This window comes from Stenella coeruleoalba (assembly GCF_951394435.1).
Source record: "Stenella coeruleoalba genome assembly, chromosome: 2".
NCBI lineage: Eukaryota > Metazoa > Chordata > Mammalia > Artiodactyla > Delphinidae > Stenella > Stenella coeruleoalba.
The window spans coordinates 84,381,259-84,400,447 of NC_137147.1; the positions used below are offsets into that span (position 1 = coordinate 84,381,259).

Here is a 19,189-nt window from a genome sequence, read left to right on the forward strand (position 1 = left end):
GAACGTTGCAGTGTATGAGATCCTTCACCGCCATTAGCACCCTCTTCCCAGTTTCACAGCCACAACTCTGTGGGTCAGGTGAGGTTTTCCTACGTTTACAAGTAAGAAAATGGAACTTAGAAAGGTGAAGAGACTGCCTAAAATCACATCTGGGGTGTGGTGAACCTGAGGCTGGCTCTTTCTACCACTCACACTAAAATGATTCCAACGTTTCAGAGATAGCACATCTTTCATTTCATTCTCACATCAATCCTGTGAGGTGGACAACAACCCTGCCAAGGAGAATCAGCAGTTCAAAGGAAGTGAAATGACTTGCTTACAGCCCCACAGCAGACTCCAAGCCCCGAACTCCAAAAGGAAAGGAAGAAGAAGGGCTCAGCCCTCGCCAGCCAGCAGCCAGGGATGCTGCCCAGGTCTCTGCCAGGAAAACCTGGAGAGATCCGGGTCCTGCCCCCTGACCTTTTACTCTGCCAGCCGGGAAGTGGGGAGCTGGAGGGGTAGGGAGGGGGAGAAGCCTCAGCTCGTTCCCAGGACAGAGTCCCCACTTGGGCACATGCCCTGGGGTGAGGCTTCTTTGGGAAGCCGAAGGCCTTGAACTCTGTGTCGAAGGGGTCCCGGGCGGAGAAAAGCCCCGGAGACCTGGAAGCCTTAGCCCAGGATGAGTGGAACGCGGAAAGGAGCCCCAGGGACTGGGTGCGAGAGCAAGAGCTGGACCAGCTCCTCTCCTGCGGGGTCGGGACACTTGGAGTTGCCAGGAGGAATCTCCCGGGGACGCGGCACGGCGTGGGGCGGAGCAGCCCCTCCGGTCTTCTCGAGAGTGGGCACTGAGAGGCCGCGAGGGCCAGGCCCGGGTTTTGTGTGTTTCCAGGAGGTCTGGGCTTCCCGGCCACCCGGAGGAGCAACAGGGAGCCTTCCATTCTGGGCAGGAGCCCAAGGAGGCCCGCGCTTTCTCTGAAAGTGAAAGGAGTGGGCGGGGGGCGCGGCCGAGGCGGGGCCCAGGCGAGCGGCCGCGCAGGCTCCGCCTCGGGGCAGTCTCAAGCCTGGGGCGCCGAGCGGCTCCAGTACCCGCCGCGCCGCGGGCTGGTGGGCTCCCCGGCGGCTCTCTTGCTGGGAAATGACCCTGCCCGGGGGCCCGACGGGCATGGCGCGACCGGGAGGCGCGGGGCCCTGCAGCCCCGGGCTTGAGCGGGCCCCGCGCCGGAGTGTCGGGGAGCTGCGCCTGCTTTTCGAGGCGCGCTGCGCCGCGGTCGCCGCCGCCGCCGCCGCAGGGGAGCCCCGGGCCCGCGGGGCCAAGCGGCGGGGGGGACAGATCCCCAACGGGCTTCCGCGGGCTCCCCCTGCCCCGGTGATCCCGCAGCTGACTGTGACGGCCGAGGAGCCGGACGTGACCCCGGCCAGCCCCGGGCCGCCCAAGCCGGAGGGTGGCTGGCTCCCGGCCGTGGGCTCGTCGCACCTGCAGCAGCCGCGCCGCCTCTCCACCTCGTCGCTCTCCTCCACTGGCTCCTCGTCGCTGCCCGAGGACTCGGAGGACGATCTTCTGAGCGACAGCGAGAGCCGGAGCCGCGGCAACGTGCAGCTGGAAACGAGCGAGGACGTGGTTCAGGTACTGGCCGCGGGGGCGGGGCCAGCGCGGGGCGCGGGGGCTGCGTGCGGGGACCTGCGTTGAGCTCTCTGCGGACCGACTCCTGCCCTAAGCTCCCTCCCCGGCGGGTCCGAGTCTCACTCTTTAGGAGGGCATTGGGGCCAAAGAGAGGCGCCGGGCCGACCCCTCACCTTTACAGTGGTCACCCCGGTTCCACAGGCGAGTCGCGGCCCGGGCCCTGGGGCGTCTAAGAGAGTAAGGAGGAGTCTGCGACCCGCCACGGGGAGCGGGGAGGGGGCGGGGGGGGGAGCGTGACTTGCTGGCTGAGAGATGGTTGGAGGGATCGGAGGGGCTTAGCGTTGCCCCACGAACTCTCGGAGAGTGGGGTCAACGAGTCTCCCTCTCTGCCTCCCCCTCTCCCGCGCCGCGGCCCCACCCCCGCCGTTGCCACGGTTTCCCTCTCCTGAGTGGGAGTGGAGCCGCGCTCCAGGCTCTGCTCGCTAGCCGCCGCCGTCTGCTCCCGGCGCCCGCACCAGGCGTGGACGCAGGGAAGGGAGGGGCGCGGGACTGGGAGCTCTGGCAGGGGGCGGAACGCAGCCCTCCTCCGCTTTACTCCTCCTAATTCTGGCCCGGGAGAAGGTAAACTGAGGCGGAAAGGGTGGGACCAGCCTGCTGACCTCCGCCTCTGGTAGCCTGGATGTTCCGGGGCCAGGTTTGACCCTCGGATAACCCAGGCTAGGGTGCGGTGAAGTCATTCCCGGTGCCTGCCCCTCCCGCATGTGCCGCGCCCAGGATAACCGTCTTGTCCCCCTGGTTTTAACCAAGGCCAAATACTTCACATAACTATCCGCGGTCAACGCGAAGGAGTTGCTCTAGATCCACGTTATGCAAGTGTCCCTGTAGTGGAGGGAGAGGCGAAGGGCTCCCCGCAGGCTCTGGTGGCTCGGGGCCTGCCCAGAAGGGCGGACGCGCGCCGGGGTTGCCGGGGCCTGCTGAACCTGGGCTCCCCCCGTGCTCGGATTGGACGAGGCGCGGGAGTCACTGTAATGACTTGCTGTGGCTCCGTGACTCAGTTACCCCTGAGACTTACATTACCCAGAGGGCGGCGTGGTTTGTAAGTGACACAAGAGGAAGAAGGGAAAAGTCTCATAGAGCAGGAACACACTCCGCCACCAGGTGTAGGGTGCGGGGAGTCCCTCTCTCCTCCCCCGGCGTAAGGGTACGCCTGATCCCCGATCATTCTTGGTGCAACCTTGGCGCCTGAAAGGAGGCGGGTGCCGCCCAGTGGTTTCTAAGGCGGTGATGTGGGGCAGTGAGAGGACTCCTCCCTCCCCACCTCCAAAAACCCGGAGCAGTAGCTGTGGGCCCACCGCTCCCCCGCTCAAATCTCTGACAGCTGAGAGGCGGGCGCTGGAGGAAGGGAGCCAGGAGGGAAGCCCCCAGCTTCGCTCTTCCTCCCAAAGGCGGAGTAGGTCCCGCGGCCCAGGACTGTGTACAACGTAGACAGGCCAGCCTGGGTCAAGACTCCGGGGACCAGTCGCAGCTCTGCCTGGGCGTCTTCGGCCGGCCTCTCCCACTCTGGGCCTCGCTGTCACCCAGGGCGGCAGGAGCTGGAGCAGATGGCCGTTGAGAGCCCTTCCAGCTCCGAGGCGGCGAGTCCCAGGCCTTCCCAACCCCCAGCACGCCGGGGCCTCCCCGAAGGCAAACAGCCGAGGCAGCGGCAGATAAGCCGGGGGCTGTTGACAGAGGCCGCCTGCGTCTGCGTGGAGGGCCCAGCTCGGACTTTGCCTTGCGGCCAGGCCGGGAGCGCCACAGTGCGCCCGCCCAGGCTGCCTTTAGGGCTTCCCCAGGTAGGAAGCAGAGCCCATCGGCTGGCTGACCGTGAAGGATGCACCTGGGAGAAGGGTGCTGAGGCAGTGCTCGGCAGCTCCCAGCTCGCCAGCCCCTTACAACTCAGGCCTGGGTGGACAATGGGAAGAGAGGGGAGGCTCTGCCCAGCTTGTACATCCTTCACTTCTCTTCCTAGGAGCTACGCACAGTCTTCCCAGAGCCTGGAGCTGGGCTCCCCGCAAGGTAGTTGGGACTGGGCAGCCTGCCTCCCTGCTGGGTCCTTTCCTACGGTAGAGGGAAGAGTCATGGGCAGGGAAAACCATACAGGCCAGGAGAGGAGTTGGGGCTCTATCCCCAAGGGTGGCTGGCATGACTGTATTCTTAGGCCTTGTCTGCCTATTAAAACAATTTTGGGATGTTGCTCTAGCAGAAGAGAGGGTGTTTGACTCTTGTTTGTTTGGTTCTCTTCTCTCAGTGCTCCAGGATGGGTAAGGAGACCTGGATTCGATCCTGTCCTGGACCCAGAATTCCCACACTTCACTTCTCACTAATTATAGAGCAGAATTTAGGTTAACAGCCTTCCTTTTTAAAAAGCAGATGCCCCTGGGAGGGTGAAGTCATGGGTCACTTATACCTTAGTGCAAATCATCTTATAAATTTAAACGGATTGTTCTCATCACCCCTGCCACCAGGAGTGCTTATTTGATAGAGTATTGGGAACATGGTGAGGGGGTTGGGTGGTAGAGAGCTTTAGCCAGAGTCTGGACGGCTGGAGGTAGGCAGTAGAAGTCAGGAAGGATGGGGATGAATGCCAAAGACAAGCAAAGGATCCGTTCTGGCAGAAGATACACTGAATATCTGGTGTGATATGAGAAGGAGGAGAGTCCTCAGGGCTTCCAAATAGAGCTCAGACAAAGGAGGGTCTGAGGCTAGTATCCAGCTAAGCCCTGCCCAGAGATGCTCCCTGTCCAGCTCCATGAGTGAGGAAGTATCGGAGGGTCCTCCTGTGATTTCATCAAAGACTCTTTCACATGGTCAGCTCTCCCGAGCTTTTTGTCCCAAGATGTCTGGGTAGCCTCTTGGCTGTGAGCGGCTTTCCCAGACTTCTGTGGCGGAATAGACTGTGCCAGAGGATGGAGTTTTAGCCCTCTTTTCAGCTAGATTTCACTCTGTAACATAATAAATCTGCTTTCTGATATTCATACAATAAAAGCCTTACCTGCTCAAAAATATATTCCCTGCTGTTGTTCGTGTGCCCAAATCCCCACCCACCCACCAAAGAATGATTCTCCCAGAACCTTTTTGGATACATGCATCTCTATATGCATTATGTTCCCTGGGGGAGGTAGCTCCCTAAGATGGAAGACGACAGAGTTCCATGATACTTGCGTCAGCTCCTTCCATGTTTGACCATATGCATTACTGGCAGAAGAACTAAATCCTGTCACTACCAACCAACCTCAAGAGGTGGCTGAGAGGGCTGAGATGGCATTATGGGTGTGAAAGCCCTTTGTAACCCACATGGCTGGAACCAGCCTTAGTCTTTGATGCTCTTGGCTGATACGATCCTCACAAAACTGTGGTGGGGAGAGTGGAGAGATGACCCCACGTTACCTCAGCTTGGGAGCAAGTCAGTGCTGTGTTATCACACATCAATCAAGTGTCAGTAGCCCAGGACTGCAGGACTAAATCCTCTTCTACCAGGCACAGCTTCCACCTTCCAGCCTCACTCACTGCTCCCACATGATCCCAGAAGAAAGGATGATGCCGTTCTCCCATCTCATCTAACCCAAGGCTGGTTCCTTCTTCTACTAGGGTAGCTACAGAACTAGATGTACCCTCTGATGAAGTCCATTCTGGTCCCACTGTCCCCCAAATTCTGCCAGTAAGTCCCTAAAGCTGCCCGAAGCCCCACCATTAAACCTATCCCTTTGGATGAAGCAGAAGTGTCCAGCCAACAGAGAGGGGTCCCCAGACAGATCTCAGTGTTTCCTCAGTGATTAGAACATACCACCTTGTGGCTGCAAATTGCTTCATCTTGTACAAAACTCTTTCTCCTGCAGGGTCCCCTTTGACCCCTAAAGGGAGTCTGGGTGGTAGCATGGATTTTGGAACCTGCTGGGGCAATTGAAGCATGAGGAGGGGGTTGAACTGGAGCTTAAGGCAGAGATTGGGGGCTGGGAGCAGGGATGGAGGGGATGTTAACTCTCTGAACTTTGATTGCCTTCTGTAAAATGGCAATAATTACCACCTCATGCACTTGCTGTGCATGTGCAGCAGCATAACGAATCTCAAACTGAGTGTGGGGGAAGAGGGTATAGGATGGTGCCACTCAATACACACAGCACATACATCTTCCGGGAATTTTATTTGAGGATTCGGAGGTGGGAGAGTTTTATAATAAAACTTGGATTTATTATGCAGCATAATGCAAACCTTGTATGTATTTAAAGCGTGAAAAAGGGAGTTTTGAAAGAGATGTCATGCTTCTAGTGGGCTGCTTCTGGCTACACCCCCAGATCCCTAGGGATTGGACAAGTGATCACACCCTAGTGTGCCATGTAGGGACTTCAGTAGGAAAACAGGAGCAAGGCTGTCTGATGGAGATGAGAAGTGCCTGGCATGCAGTAGGCGGTCAGTAAATGGTGGCTCGTGTTATGGCAACAGCTAGGTCCAGAGGAAACAGGCTCACACAGCTGAAATTCTCCCTTGGGTTCACTCAGATAGAAAGTGACAGAGCCAGGACTGGAACCAACTCCAGACTCCCCATCCAGTGCTCTGTCACTAACTTCCATCTCCTCCCCACGGAAAGGGGTTTTATGGTCATCAGCCTCCCCTGCGTAGGCCAGCATGCCAGTTCTCCCTCTCCCTGTTAGAACACCCTCTGGTCAGGGAAGCTGGATTCCTGGGTTCCACGCTTGTGGAGGCACACATGTGTAACTCCTCTAAAAGGCAGGCACCCTGGGAGGAGGCAGCAGACACAATGTTTGCATGAACAAACCTCTGCACTTCAGTGGGTAGACACAGGACTGATGAGTTTGGGGTGGGAAGAGGAAAGGTCCAGAGTATGAGATACTCTCAGGACTGGCTGAAGGCTAGACACAATGGTCAAGAGGCAAAAGGTACACCAAAATCTACATTTCCCTCCCAATTTCATCTAAGATGACAGACCCGCAGCTCTGTATCCCATTTTCAAAGCCCAGGTTTCTGGGTCCAGATCAGGACTAAGGGTGCCCTGGGCCTTGTCAACTGGCTAGGAGTGAGATGGCATCCAGGGATAGCAAGAGGGCCTTGGGGAGCCCCAAGCCACTCTTTCTCCAGGCCCTACCAGGCTGGCCTCCCTGCCCTGAGCCTATGTAATGGTTTGTTTCCATGTTTGTCTTTCTCCTTAAATGAGAGGAACCAATGGTCCCAAGTAAATGAAACAATAATCCAGATTTGTCCAGCTACTGCTTCATGCCAAGGAATGGGTTGGGGGTGGGGGCATCTGTCACACTCAAGCCTCATTTACTACTCACAACAACCCAGCGAGAGCGGTTATTTCCCTATTTTACAGATGAAGAAACTGAGCTCAGAGGCTTCTCAGGCCGCAGAATATCCGGAGGCATTGGTAGAAATGCAAATTTTTGGTCCCACCCCAGACTGCTCAGAATTTCCCTGTGGTGGACCTGAAAATCTGCATTTTTTTAAACAAGAGTGACCATCATGTGATTCTCATGCTCACAAAAGTCCTAAAACCTTGACAGAGCAGTTTAGTAACCTGTCCATGCAGCTTCGGAGCAGCAGAACTGGGGTGCAAACGTGAGCTTTCTGACACTGAGCCCAGGGCTCTTTTCAGCACACTGAAGAGCTGGATGTCTGTCAACTGCATGTGCTTGTCTCAGGGTCCGCCACACAGGCTCACAATAAACTTGCCCTGAGCGAATGAATGATTGACTCATCAGGCCCTAGTTGCTTATTGTAAGGTTGGGCTGGGCGAGACCATGTTCCAGAGGAAGGAGGGCTTATGCAGACGCTAACTTACAGACCGGGACCGTGTCGCTTTCAGAAAAGCCACTGGCAGAAGATCCGGACCATGGTGAATCTGCCCGTCATGAGCCCTTTCAAGAAGCGCTACTCCTGGGTGCAGCTGGCAGGGCACACGGGTGAGCACGGAGCAGGCACGGGGGAGGTGGGTGGAGGCGGGGAGGAAGGGACTAGGCAGCACTAACTAGCGCCTGCCCGCAGGGAGTTTCAAGGCGGGCAGCAGCGGGATGATTCTGAAGCGTAGCTCAGAGCCCGAGCGCTACTGCCTGGCACGGCTCATGGCGGACGCGCTGCGCGGCTGCGTGCCCGCCTTCCACGGTGTGGTGGAGCGCGACGGCGAGAGCTACCTGCAGTTGCAGGACCTGCTCGACGGCTTCGATGGGCCCTGCGTACTTGACTGCAAGATGGGCGTCAGGTACGCGTGCCCTACCGGGCAGGTGGGAACCTGTAAAGGGCCCGGGGTGGGAACGAGCGCTCTACGCGTGCCCAAGGCCGTGCTTTACAGGGTCCGGGTGTGCGCCTGCTCAAGCCCCGCCGCTCTCTGCGCCTCCGTAGGACTTACCTGGAAGAGGAGCTGACCAAAGCCCGCGAGCGGCCCAAGCTGCGGAAGGACATGTACAAGAAGATGCTGGCCATAGACCCTGGGGCACCCACCGAGGAGGAGCACGCGCAGCGCGCGGTCACTAAGCCGCGCTACATGCAGTGGCGAGAAGGCATCAGCTCCAGTACCACGCTCGGCTTCCGCATCGAGGGCATTAAGGTGAGCCAGGCCCGCTTCGCCTTGCACCTCCCGGGCCCTTCCCCCGCCCCAGCCCCACTGTGCGGTGTCTGTCCTCCATGTTGACCTCCCACCCTGACAGTCCCCGGAAGAGGCAAGCCTCTGGCGGCAGCCTCGCTGTCCCTGGCATTCAACGTCCCGGGAGGTACCGCTGCTCTGGCCTGATCCTCTCCCCTCGGGCGGGCACGGGGCCCCTGACAATTTCTGCCCACCTCCTACAGAAAGCCGACGGCTCCTGCAGCACAGACTTCAAGACCACGCGAAGCCGGGAGCAGGTGATTCGCGTCTTCCAGGAGTTTGTGCAAGGGGATGCCGAAGTGCTGGTGAGCGCGGGATCCCAGAACCCTGAGGTGCTGGGGAGCCTGATACCTAGGGGTGTCCCCAGGTCAGGTCAATTTTTGTAGCACCCTACCCTACGTGACCCCCATCATAGCATTTATCGCATTGTGTTGTAATTGCTTTACATTCCTTCCCTTTTGGGCTGCGCGCCACGTGGGGGCCTGTGCCTTCCTCACCACGGTATTTGCCAAGCCAAACATGCATCATGGCGCTCCTCATATCCGCAGAGGTTCAGCTGGTATTCAGTTAGTTAATTTGTTCTCCTCTCCTACTCTCCCCTCTCCAGAGGAGGTATCTGAACCGCCTGCAGCAGATCCGGGACACACTGGAGGTCTCTGAGTTCTTTAGGAAGCACGAGGTAAGAGGGGTAGGCTCAGGTACCGGGTCTGGGGTCTGTGAGGGAATAGGGTGGAGGGCTTCTCCGGATTAGAGCCGTAGCCTGACGGTGTGGGACTCGGCAGGTGATCGGCAGCTCGCTCCTCTTCGTGCATGATCACTGCCACCGCGCCGGCGTATGGCTCATCGACTTCGGCAAGACCACGCCCCTCCCCGACGGCCAGACCCTGGACCACCGGCGGCCCTGGGAGGAGGGCAACCGAGAGGACGGCTACTTGCTGGGGCTGGACAATCTCATTGGCATCTTGGCCAGCCTGGCTGAGAGATGAGGCTGGGTCCCTGTCCCCACGGACCGGAGGGTCTGACAGAAGGACATGCGCCTGCATCCCCGCCATGCATGCAGGCGAGAGACTGAAACCCCGCGGTGCGGGGCGGTTCATACGGTCCTATAGGGCCAGGTGCCGACCACTACAGGACACACTGCACGCGCAGGGCCTCGCCCCCATAAAAGCCCCAGTGTTCCCAGAGCTGATGACACTAATTTACCGGGCAAGGGAGGAGTAGAAGTGGGATGAGTGGCTTCTTCCTCAGCCCAGCTCTTCTGAGGGGGCTCCATACCTCTCCAGAGAAGCCAGATAATGAACTTTATTTCACAGGTACTAGATCTATTGGTCTGGCCTCCCACACTACAATGGACTCCCCTTCCCAATAAAACTCAAAGACACCAGCTTTGACTCAGGCCTCATCCCCTCCCTCCTCTGGTCCCTTCTTTCTCAGTTCCCTGGCATCCCTCACATCCACTCAGATCACTGGAGGATATGAGAAGAGCTCTTTATTAGAGGTATCTGTAGTGTTGGGGGCTGCCCAGATGGAGGACGCTAGTGGGGTAAAGGCAATCTAGAGAAGACTTCCTGCAGGAGGCAATTTCAATTCCCCACCTACACCTGGGAGTTGGGGGAGTATCCTCTGGTCCCAAATATCAAAGGCTGGGAGTGGCCAGACTCTTGCCCAGGAGGCCTGAGACTGGTTTCCAGGATGGAGGGTCCATGGTGCCAGGCCAGCAGACATACAGCACAGACTGTGGGGGACAGAGGCTACTTGGAACATAAGCCACCTAGAAGCCTGGGGAGGAGTACAGGGAGGAACTGCTACCCTCAGTGCCAGAGTCCTCACCCTCAGGGCCCTTTGGGACCCAGGAACCATAGGCGGGATTCCAAAGGTTCTGAGGTTGGAGACCCCTGGATTTGGAGGGCTTGAGGCCAGGGGCCAAGGAGGTTCCCTCCCCAGCTCTTCAAGCTCCTCAAACTTGGTTCTTGGGTCTGTGGACATCTTAGGTCCCCCAAAGATAGGCTCCCCAGCCCCTTCCTCCTCCAGGATGGGTCCCAGTTCCACTGGAAGGGGTGAATTCAGCACATCAGGGTTCTGTAATGGGAGGGTAGGGGAGCAGGGGGCCACAGTGTTGTTTTATGGCTTCCCTCCTGACCCCCAAGTCCAGGGTGGTCGGGACAGGTCAGGGGGCACACCTGAGTGCGGTACTGAAGACCTCCAAGATGCTGGCAAAACTAGGGTGAAGTTCAAGCTCATGCTGCCAGCACTGGGTCATGAAATGGTACCTGGGGAGAGGCAGGAGTTCATGCCAACCCATGGCTGTGAAAGACCTCCCTCCTGAGGCAACACTCCGTACTCACACAGGCCTTGGAGAGCCCCTGAGAGGGTCCATCGAGCCCCCTCAGATGACGAAGCCCAGCACCTCCTGATCGGGGTGCCAGGAGTAGGGCACGTAGTCCAGTGAGATCTCCCAGAGCAGCACTCCAAAAGACCTGCATCCCAAGTGGGAGGAACTAAGTGAGGCCCATCAGGCACAGCTTCCCTTTCCCTCACAAGAGGTGGCCCAAGGCAGGGGAGGGCGTGTTATCACCAGGAGTCTGTCTTGGATGTGAAGATGCCCTCCAGGAAGGCCTCTGGGGGCATCTACTTGACAGGCAGCAGAGCCTGGCTCCCCTTGCGTTAATAACTGGCCCTACAGGAGGGAGGAGAGGAGTGATGAATTGTTTAAATGGCCCAAAGGTGCTGGTAAACTCCCTTGGAGCGTCAGCCTTCTCCACATCCCCAGGTCCTACACCTGTAGATAGTGCTTGCCATCCCCAAGTCCCCAGTCTTGGCCACTTGGCTGGGTCTGGTGCAGCTCGGCAGGCAGTTCCTGGCAGCAATGTCCCTGCAGAGTCAGGTAAAAAATTCACTGCCAGAACTGAGAAACTCCAGCCTTGATCTTTTCTTTAAAAGTTATGTGGAAGGGCTATTCCCTGGGGAAGGAGTTGGGCTCGGGGTCCCCAGAACCAGGATCACTTCCAACCTGTGGATGAAGTGATTTTCCTCCAGGTAGTGGCAACCCTGGGCTATGTCCCAAGCCAGCTGGAGAAGGTCTTGCATGGCCAAAGGTGATGGCTGGCCCTGGGTCAGGCAGAAGGCGCATCAGACCATGCAGGTTTGGGGACACATGAACAGGGTCTTCAGAGGGGCCTGGCGGGCTGGGAGAAGGGTCTCGTCAGCTGTGGCCACCTATGCCTCAGGAAACTCTTCATGTCTCCTCCAGACATCAACTCCAGCAGAACTGGGCCAGGGGCAGCCTGCATGCTGAGCCCCACGCAGCGCAGTGTCCTGATGGCTGACCTTGTTGAGCCAGTGGTGCACATATCCCATCACCAGCAGGGAGAGAAACCATGCTCTAGGCTCCACAGACTGGAGTGAACCTCTGTGTCTCTAGAATTGCTACCTCTCAGCCCCAGGGTGAAGACAGGCTGTTTGTGCAGGCAGTTCTGGGTGCCTTCCTCCCACCTTCCACGCCTGCCCCTGGCCCCAGGTGTGCCTGATGATAGTGTCTCCATGAGGAAATCCAGCTGGTCCTGTTGAGAGCAGAGTTCGGGCAGAGTCTTGGGAGGAAGAGGGCAGAGCTCCTGAGCGCCCTGGACACTTCAGGAAGGCAGGTTGACCCTAGCTCCAGCCACTGTTCTTTCCTCCCTGGACCCTTCTTTCCTACTGTCAGCTGGAAGCCCCACCCCCTCTCACCTTGATAGTCACCTGCAGGGGGCTGGGGTCCCCAGGAAGGCCAATCACCAGTCCCGCATAGACCTCTCCAAAGGCACCACGGCCCAGGGCTCTGCAGGAAGACAGGTTGGAAGTGAGTGGGTGACTGGGTCTGGGGAGGGTCCTCGAGGGTCCCCCTTGTCCTCCTGATTGCCCTCCATATGCCCTGCTGGCCCTCTCTGAGGGTCTGAGCTCTCCGCATCACGGCATGTCCCCAAGTACAAACTCTGCAAGGGTGACGGTGACTAGGCCAGAGCCAGGGCAGAAGAGGGGGCAGGTGTGGGGTAAGGGGATGGGGTGGGAGTCTGTGCTAAGGCTTCCCTTAGGTCCTTGCAGACATCCTGGGGTGGAGGCAACCCCTGCTCCAAAGGAATCATATCCTAAGGTCCCTACCATCCCAGAACTGGGGATGACAGCTGACTTTGGACAGGTTACTTTCCCTTTAGGAGCTTCTCTGACCTTCATCTTCTCTACACAAGGGGTTTGGACGAGACGTTCTTTGGGATCCATAATTTACCACAACAGGGAGCAGGATGGAGCGTGGGGATTCAGAGTGCACAGGTTCTCAGAAGGAGGGGGAGGACGCAGCTGAGCAGAGTGATATTTACTGGGAAACCTCCGTAAGCCCTGGGGGCAGAGGCCAGGACTGGGCTGGGCCAAGCCCCACCTGGAAGTAGTAGGGGTTGGGGGTTGTCCTGATGGTGGAGGTAAGCTTGCTCAGCTGGAGCTCAGGGCCTGGCAGCCTCATCCACCACAGGCCCTGCCACTTCTTATGGTTCACTGAGGGTGGGAGGAAAAACGGCACACTCTCTACCTGGCCATCAGGCCCACCCTGACTTGCCCCCTTCCCAGGACACCTCTCCAGATGCCCATTAAGATAAATGTTGTCCTTCTACTCTTAGAACCCCAGAGGAGTCCACCACAGCTCTGCTGGGAGTAGAGGTCTTGAAATCAGCCATGTCTGCCCCTGGGACCCCACAGAAGCCCATCAGTTCAGTGGAGAAATCAGCCATGCTTGCTGGATGCTCCGTACCCAGAATCTGGACCCCACACACCATAGGGAGTCTCAGTGTCAAGATCAACATCACAGCCACCATCAGAATCAAAGGGTCTGAGAGGTGGGCAGGTCTAGAGAGAAAGACACATCTCCAGTGGGAAACGCCTCTCTGTCCCTCTACCCCAAGTTTTACCCATGCCTCAAGACTCAGCTCAATTGTTAACTTTTCCATGATGCTTTCCCCACTTATCCTAAATGAATGCAGCCTCTCCCTCCTGAGAACCCCTAAAATACTTTACACCTCCCATGCCAATTGTCACTATGATATATATCTAGATATAAATGTAGATGTATATCTAGAGATAGTGATAGATAGCTCCCCTCACACACTAGACCATTAGACTATGTGCTCCTTGAAGGCAGAGATGCACCTCCAATCCCCTGCCCAACACCCAACATGGTACCTGGCACACAGCAGGCATCCTTCCCGTGCCCTACTGCCCCCACCCCAGCCCATGGCCCCAGGAGTCCAGACCTCGGACACAGGCAGGACATACCCATGCAGGTGATGTTATCTGCAGCCAGCTCTATGCCCTCTGGGCACATGCATCTGGCCAACTGGAGCTCTGCCTGCCATTGGCAGATTTTCAAAAGGCAATGACCACAGATTGAGGTATAATCGAATCTCCACCTCTCCATGGCTCTCCATGACTACGAGTAAAAGAACTCATATTGCGGGGTGAGCATGGGGGGCATACCTACTTTTTCCAGCCTCATGGTTAATTTTAGCCCTGGACTTTGGAACAAGGAGCAGTGCCAGGCGTCTAGGGTGGGTGGGAGAGCTTGGGGGACTTCTGTCAAGCCTGTATGCTTCCTCTTCTGGGATCCTTGAGCTTGCAGGTAGTTGAAGAGAATTCATAGCAAGAGATATTTGACAAGCAGACCAGAATGCCCCATACTGGCATTACAACTGACAGCCTAGTTCCCAAGTATTCCTGTGCTGTGCAAGAACAGGTAGTTCACAGTGCAGAGTTGGTGGCTCAGATGGGAGCGATTGAGGAAAAGGGCTAGGCTAGCTGAAAGGTGGGGGATAGGGGCCAACACCTGGCAGAGGCTGCAGGTAGAGCTCTCTGTTGGGGTGTATGAAGGATACCCCATCTTCCCCATCAGCCCAGAGGATGTCAGCCTCTGAGGCATCGCCCCCTGGAAATTGAAAGAGAGGGTTTGGCTACAAAATGGGGGATTAAGGGGCACACAGCTGCCTCACAGCTGGGAAGCTGGCTTATTAACAGTGGGGAAGCTGGAGTCTCCCAGTGGAAACCCCAGTGTGGCCTTCTCTACACACTCACATTACAGTACAGGTGCTGCCAGCTTGCATGTGGGAGCTGAGGGGCCAGAGAAGTGGGAAAGGAGTAATCAGCTGGAATCTGAAGGCCTGGTTCACGTCGGCTGGGATGGCTCCTTGTCTGTCTGAACCTCTCTAATCTCACGTCCTCAGCTATCAAATGGAAGAGGCCCAACCCACATATTCCACTTCTGTGATAATGGAGACGATGCGTATAAAGTACTTATGAACAGTACAGCCCAGACAGACACAAAGGCTCTGTTTCTTTATAGCAGTGGTTTCCAAACTCTGGAGTGTATTAGAATCACCTAGAGGACTGACTAAAACATAGATAGTGGGACCCTCCCCTAAAGTCTCTGATTCAGTAGGTGGAAGGGGGCTGAGTATTTGCATTTCTAACAACTTCTTAGGTGGTGCTGATGCTACTGGCTCAGGGACCACATTTTGAGAACTGCTGACTTAAACTAGCCCTGCCTTTCTGCCTCCCTGCTCAGCCTGCTAACTCAGCCAGCTGTAAGTTCCTGGGACTGCTGCAGATCGAGGATGGGACTTGTGATGACAAAGGTCCTGGATGCAAAAGAAAATCGAGGGAGTCCTACCTGCACGTGTGACTTGCAACTTATCTGACCTCCTTTTCTAACAGCTGTTACTCTACCTACTCTGACCTGGAGCTAGCTCAACACCTTTCCTAACTCAACTATCTCCAGAGGGACTAGGTCTGTTCTAAGGCTCTAACCTCACTTCACTCTCGGGGCTGCCCAGGTGCCCTCCCCAAAAGTTCACCTACCCGGGTGGCCGCCGCCGTCTCCAGTGAAGCCGCCGGCTGAGGCCCAGCCAAGCGTAGCCCAGGCCTCCCTGCAGCCCTGGCCACCCTCCGCTCCCTTCCGCGGTGAGCGGCCGGCCGGCGGAGAGGGGACCCGCGACGTCCAGCCTTCCCCTCCACCTGCAGAGAGACCGCGGGATGGCCGGCCGCGGGGAGGGGGAGCACGGCCTCCTCCCCGCCGCAGCCCGCGCCCTCACCCGCCGCCCCGCCTCTCGCGCGCTTCCCGGAGCCGCCGAGCGGTTCTGCAGTTTTTCGGGGGTGGCCTGAGTCCGGCCTCGGTCCTCCCGCCTCAGGTACGCCCGACCGCCTCCTCCGGCCGCCACCAGCAGCGGCTCCAGCTCGCGTGCGCGCAGCTACGCGGCAGCGGCGTTCAGGGGCGCGCCCTCTAGCCGTCCAGCGACGACCCGAGCGCTGGGTGAGGGCCCCACCCCGGGTACTGGAGTAAGCGAAGGGGCTCCCAGCCAGGCCCAGGGCTCTGGGGACGCCAAGGAGCTCGTGTGCGTGCGCGCCCGCGGGAAGGTTTGCGACCTCAACGCTGAGCGCTGGAGGCGGGAGCAGCCCGCGCCGAGGCAAGCAAGTACCCGAAAGACGGCGGTTGCAACCCCCATCCGCTCCGACTCCTGCCCAGCTCCGCGACCCCGGAACCCCTCCGATCCCCTCCGTCGCCGCGTGCTCCTCAGCGGCCGGAGACTCTCCGAGACAGAACGAGCTGGCTCTCCTGGCTCCCCGGCGGGCGTCCGGGACCGGAATCAGCGGGGGTCCGGGACCCTCCGCTCTCAGTGCTGAGGTCTTAACCCCAGGAGCGCCCTTTCCTTCCACCCAGCCCTCGCCCTGGGGCGCTTGAGCCGTCTCCCTCTCACTGGCTCCGCTTACTTTCGGACAGGCGTCCTCTTCCTGCTGCCCTACGAGGATGTAAGGCAGCTCCCCGTGACCAAGCGGGAAAACGGCGGAGAGGAAGACTCCATGCGCCGGTGACAGGTGGTTCTTGGCACCTTTGCCGCCCGCGGCTCCATAGGCTGAGATCCTGCGGAAAGCAGGCGCTGAGTCCCCGGCCCTTGACCATCGGCCCTCGGGCCGCCCGCCTAGGGCAAAGATTGCTGACAGAGGCAGCTTCAGAAGTTCTTATCTGAAGGACTTGGAGGACGTAGTCGATTTTGAAAGAATGGGGAGACTTAGGTATGCACACCATAAAATTAGATGTTACTTTTTTTTTTTTTGCCGCGTCGCGTGGCTTGCAGGATCTTAGTTCCTCGATCTGGGATTGAACCCGGGCCCCCAGCAATGGAAGCACAGAGTCCTAACCACTGGACCGGCAGGAAATTCCCTAGATTTTACACTTATTTCACGAGGCTTAATGGAGACGGAGGGAAGCTCAAGCCACCCTTGGTGGCTGGTTAGGGACACTCCACTTGGCAGAAGCAGGCTCCTGGGTACGGCTAATTTGGTGGCGACTATTGCCACCTTTACCCGGGTTCCGCTGGAAGAAGGGACAAAGCCGCCCTGGCCGCTTGTCACTGCGGAATACTCCAAGACACAAAGTGGTGCGTACATAGCCTTGGTTCCCCTGACCACAGAACCTCAGATTCGCAGGTCACCAACCTCGTCTATTCCTGCTCCACACTTACAGAGGCTGGCCGGCGCCCAGTGCCCACCACAACTGCACGCCTTTCAGAGGCCCAGCGGCCCCACTGTCACCACCACACTGCTGCCGGTGTAGTCCCGGCCACACTGTGTGGGCCCGCGTCAGCTGTTGGCCCTGCAGGTGGAGAACAGCCAACGCCCCTCTGGGCCTGGGAGCAGGGAGGGAGGAAAGGGTCAAGAGCACCTGCCCCAGCCTGAGGGTCTGCCATGGTGAGTGGAGAAGGGAGGAAGGAGCTAGGAGCTCACCTGGGGGAATTAGGGGAGAGGCTGGCTCAAAGCGGCTAGGCGGTGTGTGGCGATGTCCAGGACCCAGGGGCTTGGAACCGGCCGGGGCAAGGGTGAGGAGGGGGGAAAAGGGGCCTGGGACCCCAAGCTGGAGCAGAGAATGGCACCTGAAAGGTGACAGGGCAACAGCAGGGTTGGGAGAGGGCACAGAGGTTAACGGGATGGGAGATGAAGAGAAGGCTGCCCTAGCCTCTCACAGCCACACCCCTACCCCCACCCAGTCAGGGCACACCAGCACCTGGAAGCCGCCAAAGGCAGGGCTGGGGGAGGGTGGTGGAAAGGGTCGTGGTGCCTGCTTTTGTCTCTGCAAGTTTTTCCCCTGGAGAGCCCTTCCCAGTGGATGCCTAGAGCACCAAGCTGAACTCGGTCCTTCAGGTCCCCCGTCTTTTCTCGACTTACCTTGGTGGTTCTGCCCCCAGGTGGTGCTGAGACTCTAGGGCCTGTCCCTCCTTCCCCAGCCGATATCTGGATCCTCAGATTCAGGCACCCCTGCAATTCTCTGCCTGCACTCCCCACACACTGACCCAGGAGCTTTGGCTGCAAGAGTTCGAGGCCTCTGCAGGAACCACTTGGGACCCCTTCTGTCTCGACTGTGGTCCCCAAGCCTAGGAAGCTGCCTCTAACATGATGGTTCCCTGACTGCCAAAAGGCACTTACCCACGGCTCTGAGCCACAGCAGCAGCTGGCTGAGCGGACTGGCCCACTGCAGCCAGACTTGCAGAGTCAGACCTTGCGACTTCAGCCCAGACTGCCGCTTATAGGAGTGTCCAGTCGCTCACTGGAGACCGCTGGGTCCTAAAGCCGGCCTGGCCACTCCCACCTCAGACCCCAGGATGCGAAGGATCTCAGGGTTCACCTCGTACAATTCCGTTGCCTGCGTCAACTCTGTGCACAACTTCTTACTGTGATTTTGGTGATCTGATGTTAGAAGACCAGAGTGCTAGTATTAGCATCCCTAGTCAATTGGTTTTGGTGAAGAAATCACAACAGCTCTGAGACAGTTTCTCTACCACCTGCAAAACCATAGGAAGGGAAGTTTCTCTGTAAACCACAAAGCACCCGACAACTGAGGGGCCACACAGCCGTCAGGCGGTTTTGTGTCTTCCTCATTCTTTTGCTCAAAATACCAATCTTAGTGGCTGAGGCCTGCTTAATATAAAACACTGAAAAAAAGAAGTTATAGTAGTTAGCTACTTGGTAAAGTCTCTGAGTGTAGAGTGCCAGGTGTAGACACAACAGTGATTTTTTTAAGTTTGGTACCCATGCCTTATTTAACTCTCACTATGAGGTCACAGAATTTACTTTGCAAGGTCCCTGTAAATCAACAGTTCCCCAAGCGCGGTTGGTTCTGGACAGCAGCAGTACCTGGGGACTTGTTAAATGCAAATTCTTGGGTTTCACCCTAGACCTACTGAATCAGAAACACTGGTGGTAGGGCCCGGTGATCTGTTTTAATTTACTGTCCAGGGGATTTTTTTCACATAAGTTTGAGAGCTATTTTTGCAGAAACCGGAGTTGCTGAGTGAAGCGTATTGTATGATTCTGTGTTCGGCAGCTCCGTTTATGGCGAGTGGTTTCTCTACCTACTGACAGCACACGGCACTCACCCTGACCTATAAACACAATGATGGTAAGTAATTCCTCACAGCAAATGACACTGTAAGAAAGCTTAGTGTTGGAATTCAGGCAAAAGAACCTAGAAACTACCAAAAGAAAGAAAGAAACCAATGAATCAAGAGTTTACGCTTTGATCCACTCCTCCCCAGCCTTTGCCTATCACCAATAAAGTCCACAGTGGAAGGGGTGTTGTAGAACAGCACTATAGACAATGTTTTCACTCCACCTCCCCTCCCGGCCCCCGCCACAGTCCCACCACCAAATTCATACATTGAAATGGAATCCCCAAATTGAGGGTATTTGGAGGTGGGACCTTTGGGAAGTAAGTCATGACGGTTCCACCTTCATGGGTAAAATGGGATTAGTGCCCGTATAAAAAGAGGCCCCAGAGAACTCCCTTGCCTCTTCTGCCATGGGAGAGCTGCCTATGAACCAGGAAGCAGGCCTTCACCAGATACCAAATCTGCCAGCACCTTGATCTTGGACTTCCCAGTCTCTAGAACTGT

General features: G+C 57.4%; 2 protein-coding genes across 2 annotated transcripts; one reads left to right on the forward strand and one right to left on the reverse strand.

Annotated features, from left to right (window-relative positions):
• Positions 1 to 1,114: 1,114 nt before the first annotated feature.
• Positions 1,115 to 9,608, forward strand: ITPKA (inositol-trisphosphate 3-kinase A; the record flags this gene model as incomplete). The annotated part of the gene is made up of 7 exons (XM_079913839.1): positions 1,115 to 1,603; positions 7,461 to 7,557; positions 7,640 to 7,853; positions 7,994 to 8,198; positions 8,438 to 8,539; positions 8,842 to 8,913; positions 9,017 to 9,608. The coding sequence occupies 7 exons, from the start codon at positions 1,115 to 1,117 to the stop codon at positions 9,218 to 9,220; spliced, it is 1,383 nt and encodes a 460-aa protein (XP_079769965.1). The 3' UTR covers positions 9,221 to 9,608.
• A 397-nt stretch (positions 9,609 to 10,005) lies between these two features.
• On the reverse strand, positions 10,006 to 19,014 carry LTK (leukocyte receptor tyrosine kinase; the record flags this gene model as incomplete). Its single annotated transcript, XM_079913588.1, is given in 34 exon segments — positions 10,006 to 10,150; positions 10,152 to 10,255; positions 10,257 to 10,313; positions 10,415 to 10,434; positions 10,437 to 10,504; positions 10,580 to 10,620; positions 10,624 to 10,711; positions 10,810 to 10,862; positions 10,866 to 10,898; positions 10,902 to 10,911; positions 11,014 to 11,106; positions 11,245 to 11,355; positions 11,451 to 11,546; positions 11,548 to 11,626; positions 11,629 to 11,701; positions 11,703 to 11,767; positions 11,770 to 11,821; positions 11,958 to 12,081; positions 12,584 to 12,755; positions 13,009 to 13,086; positions 13,530 to 13,638; positions 13,640 to 13,683; positions 14,077 to 14,175; positions 15,105 to 15,260; positions 15,338 to 15,358; positions 15,361 to 15,493; positions 15,722 to 15,740; positions 15,742 to 15,842; positions 15,844 to 15,858; positions 16,014 to 16,222; positions 16,608 to 16,654; positions 16,766 to 16,930; positions 17,846 to 17,984; positions 18,954 to 19,014. Coding segments are annotated over 34 exon segments (2,880 nt in total).
• Positions 19,015 to 19,189: the final 175 nt, after the last annotated feature.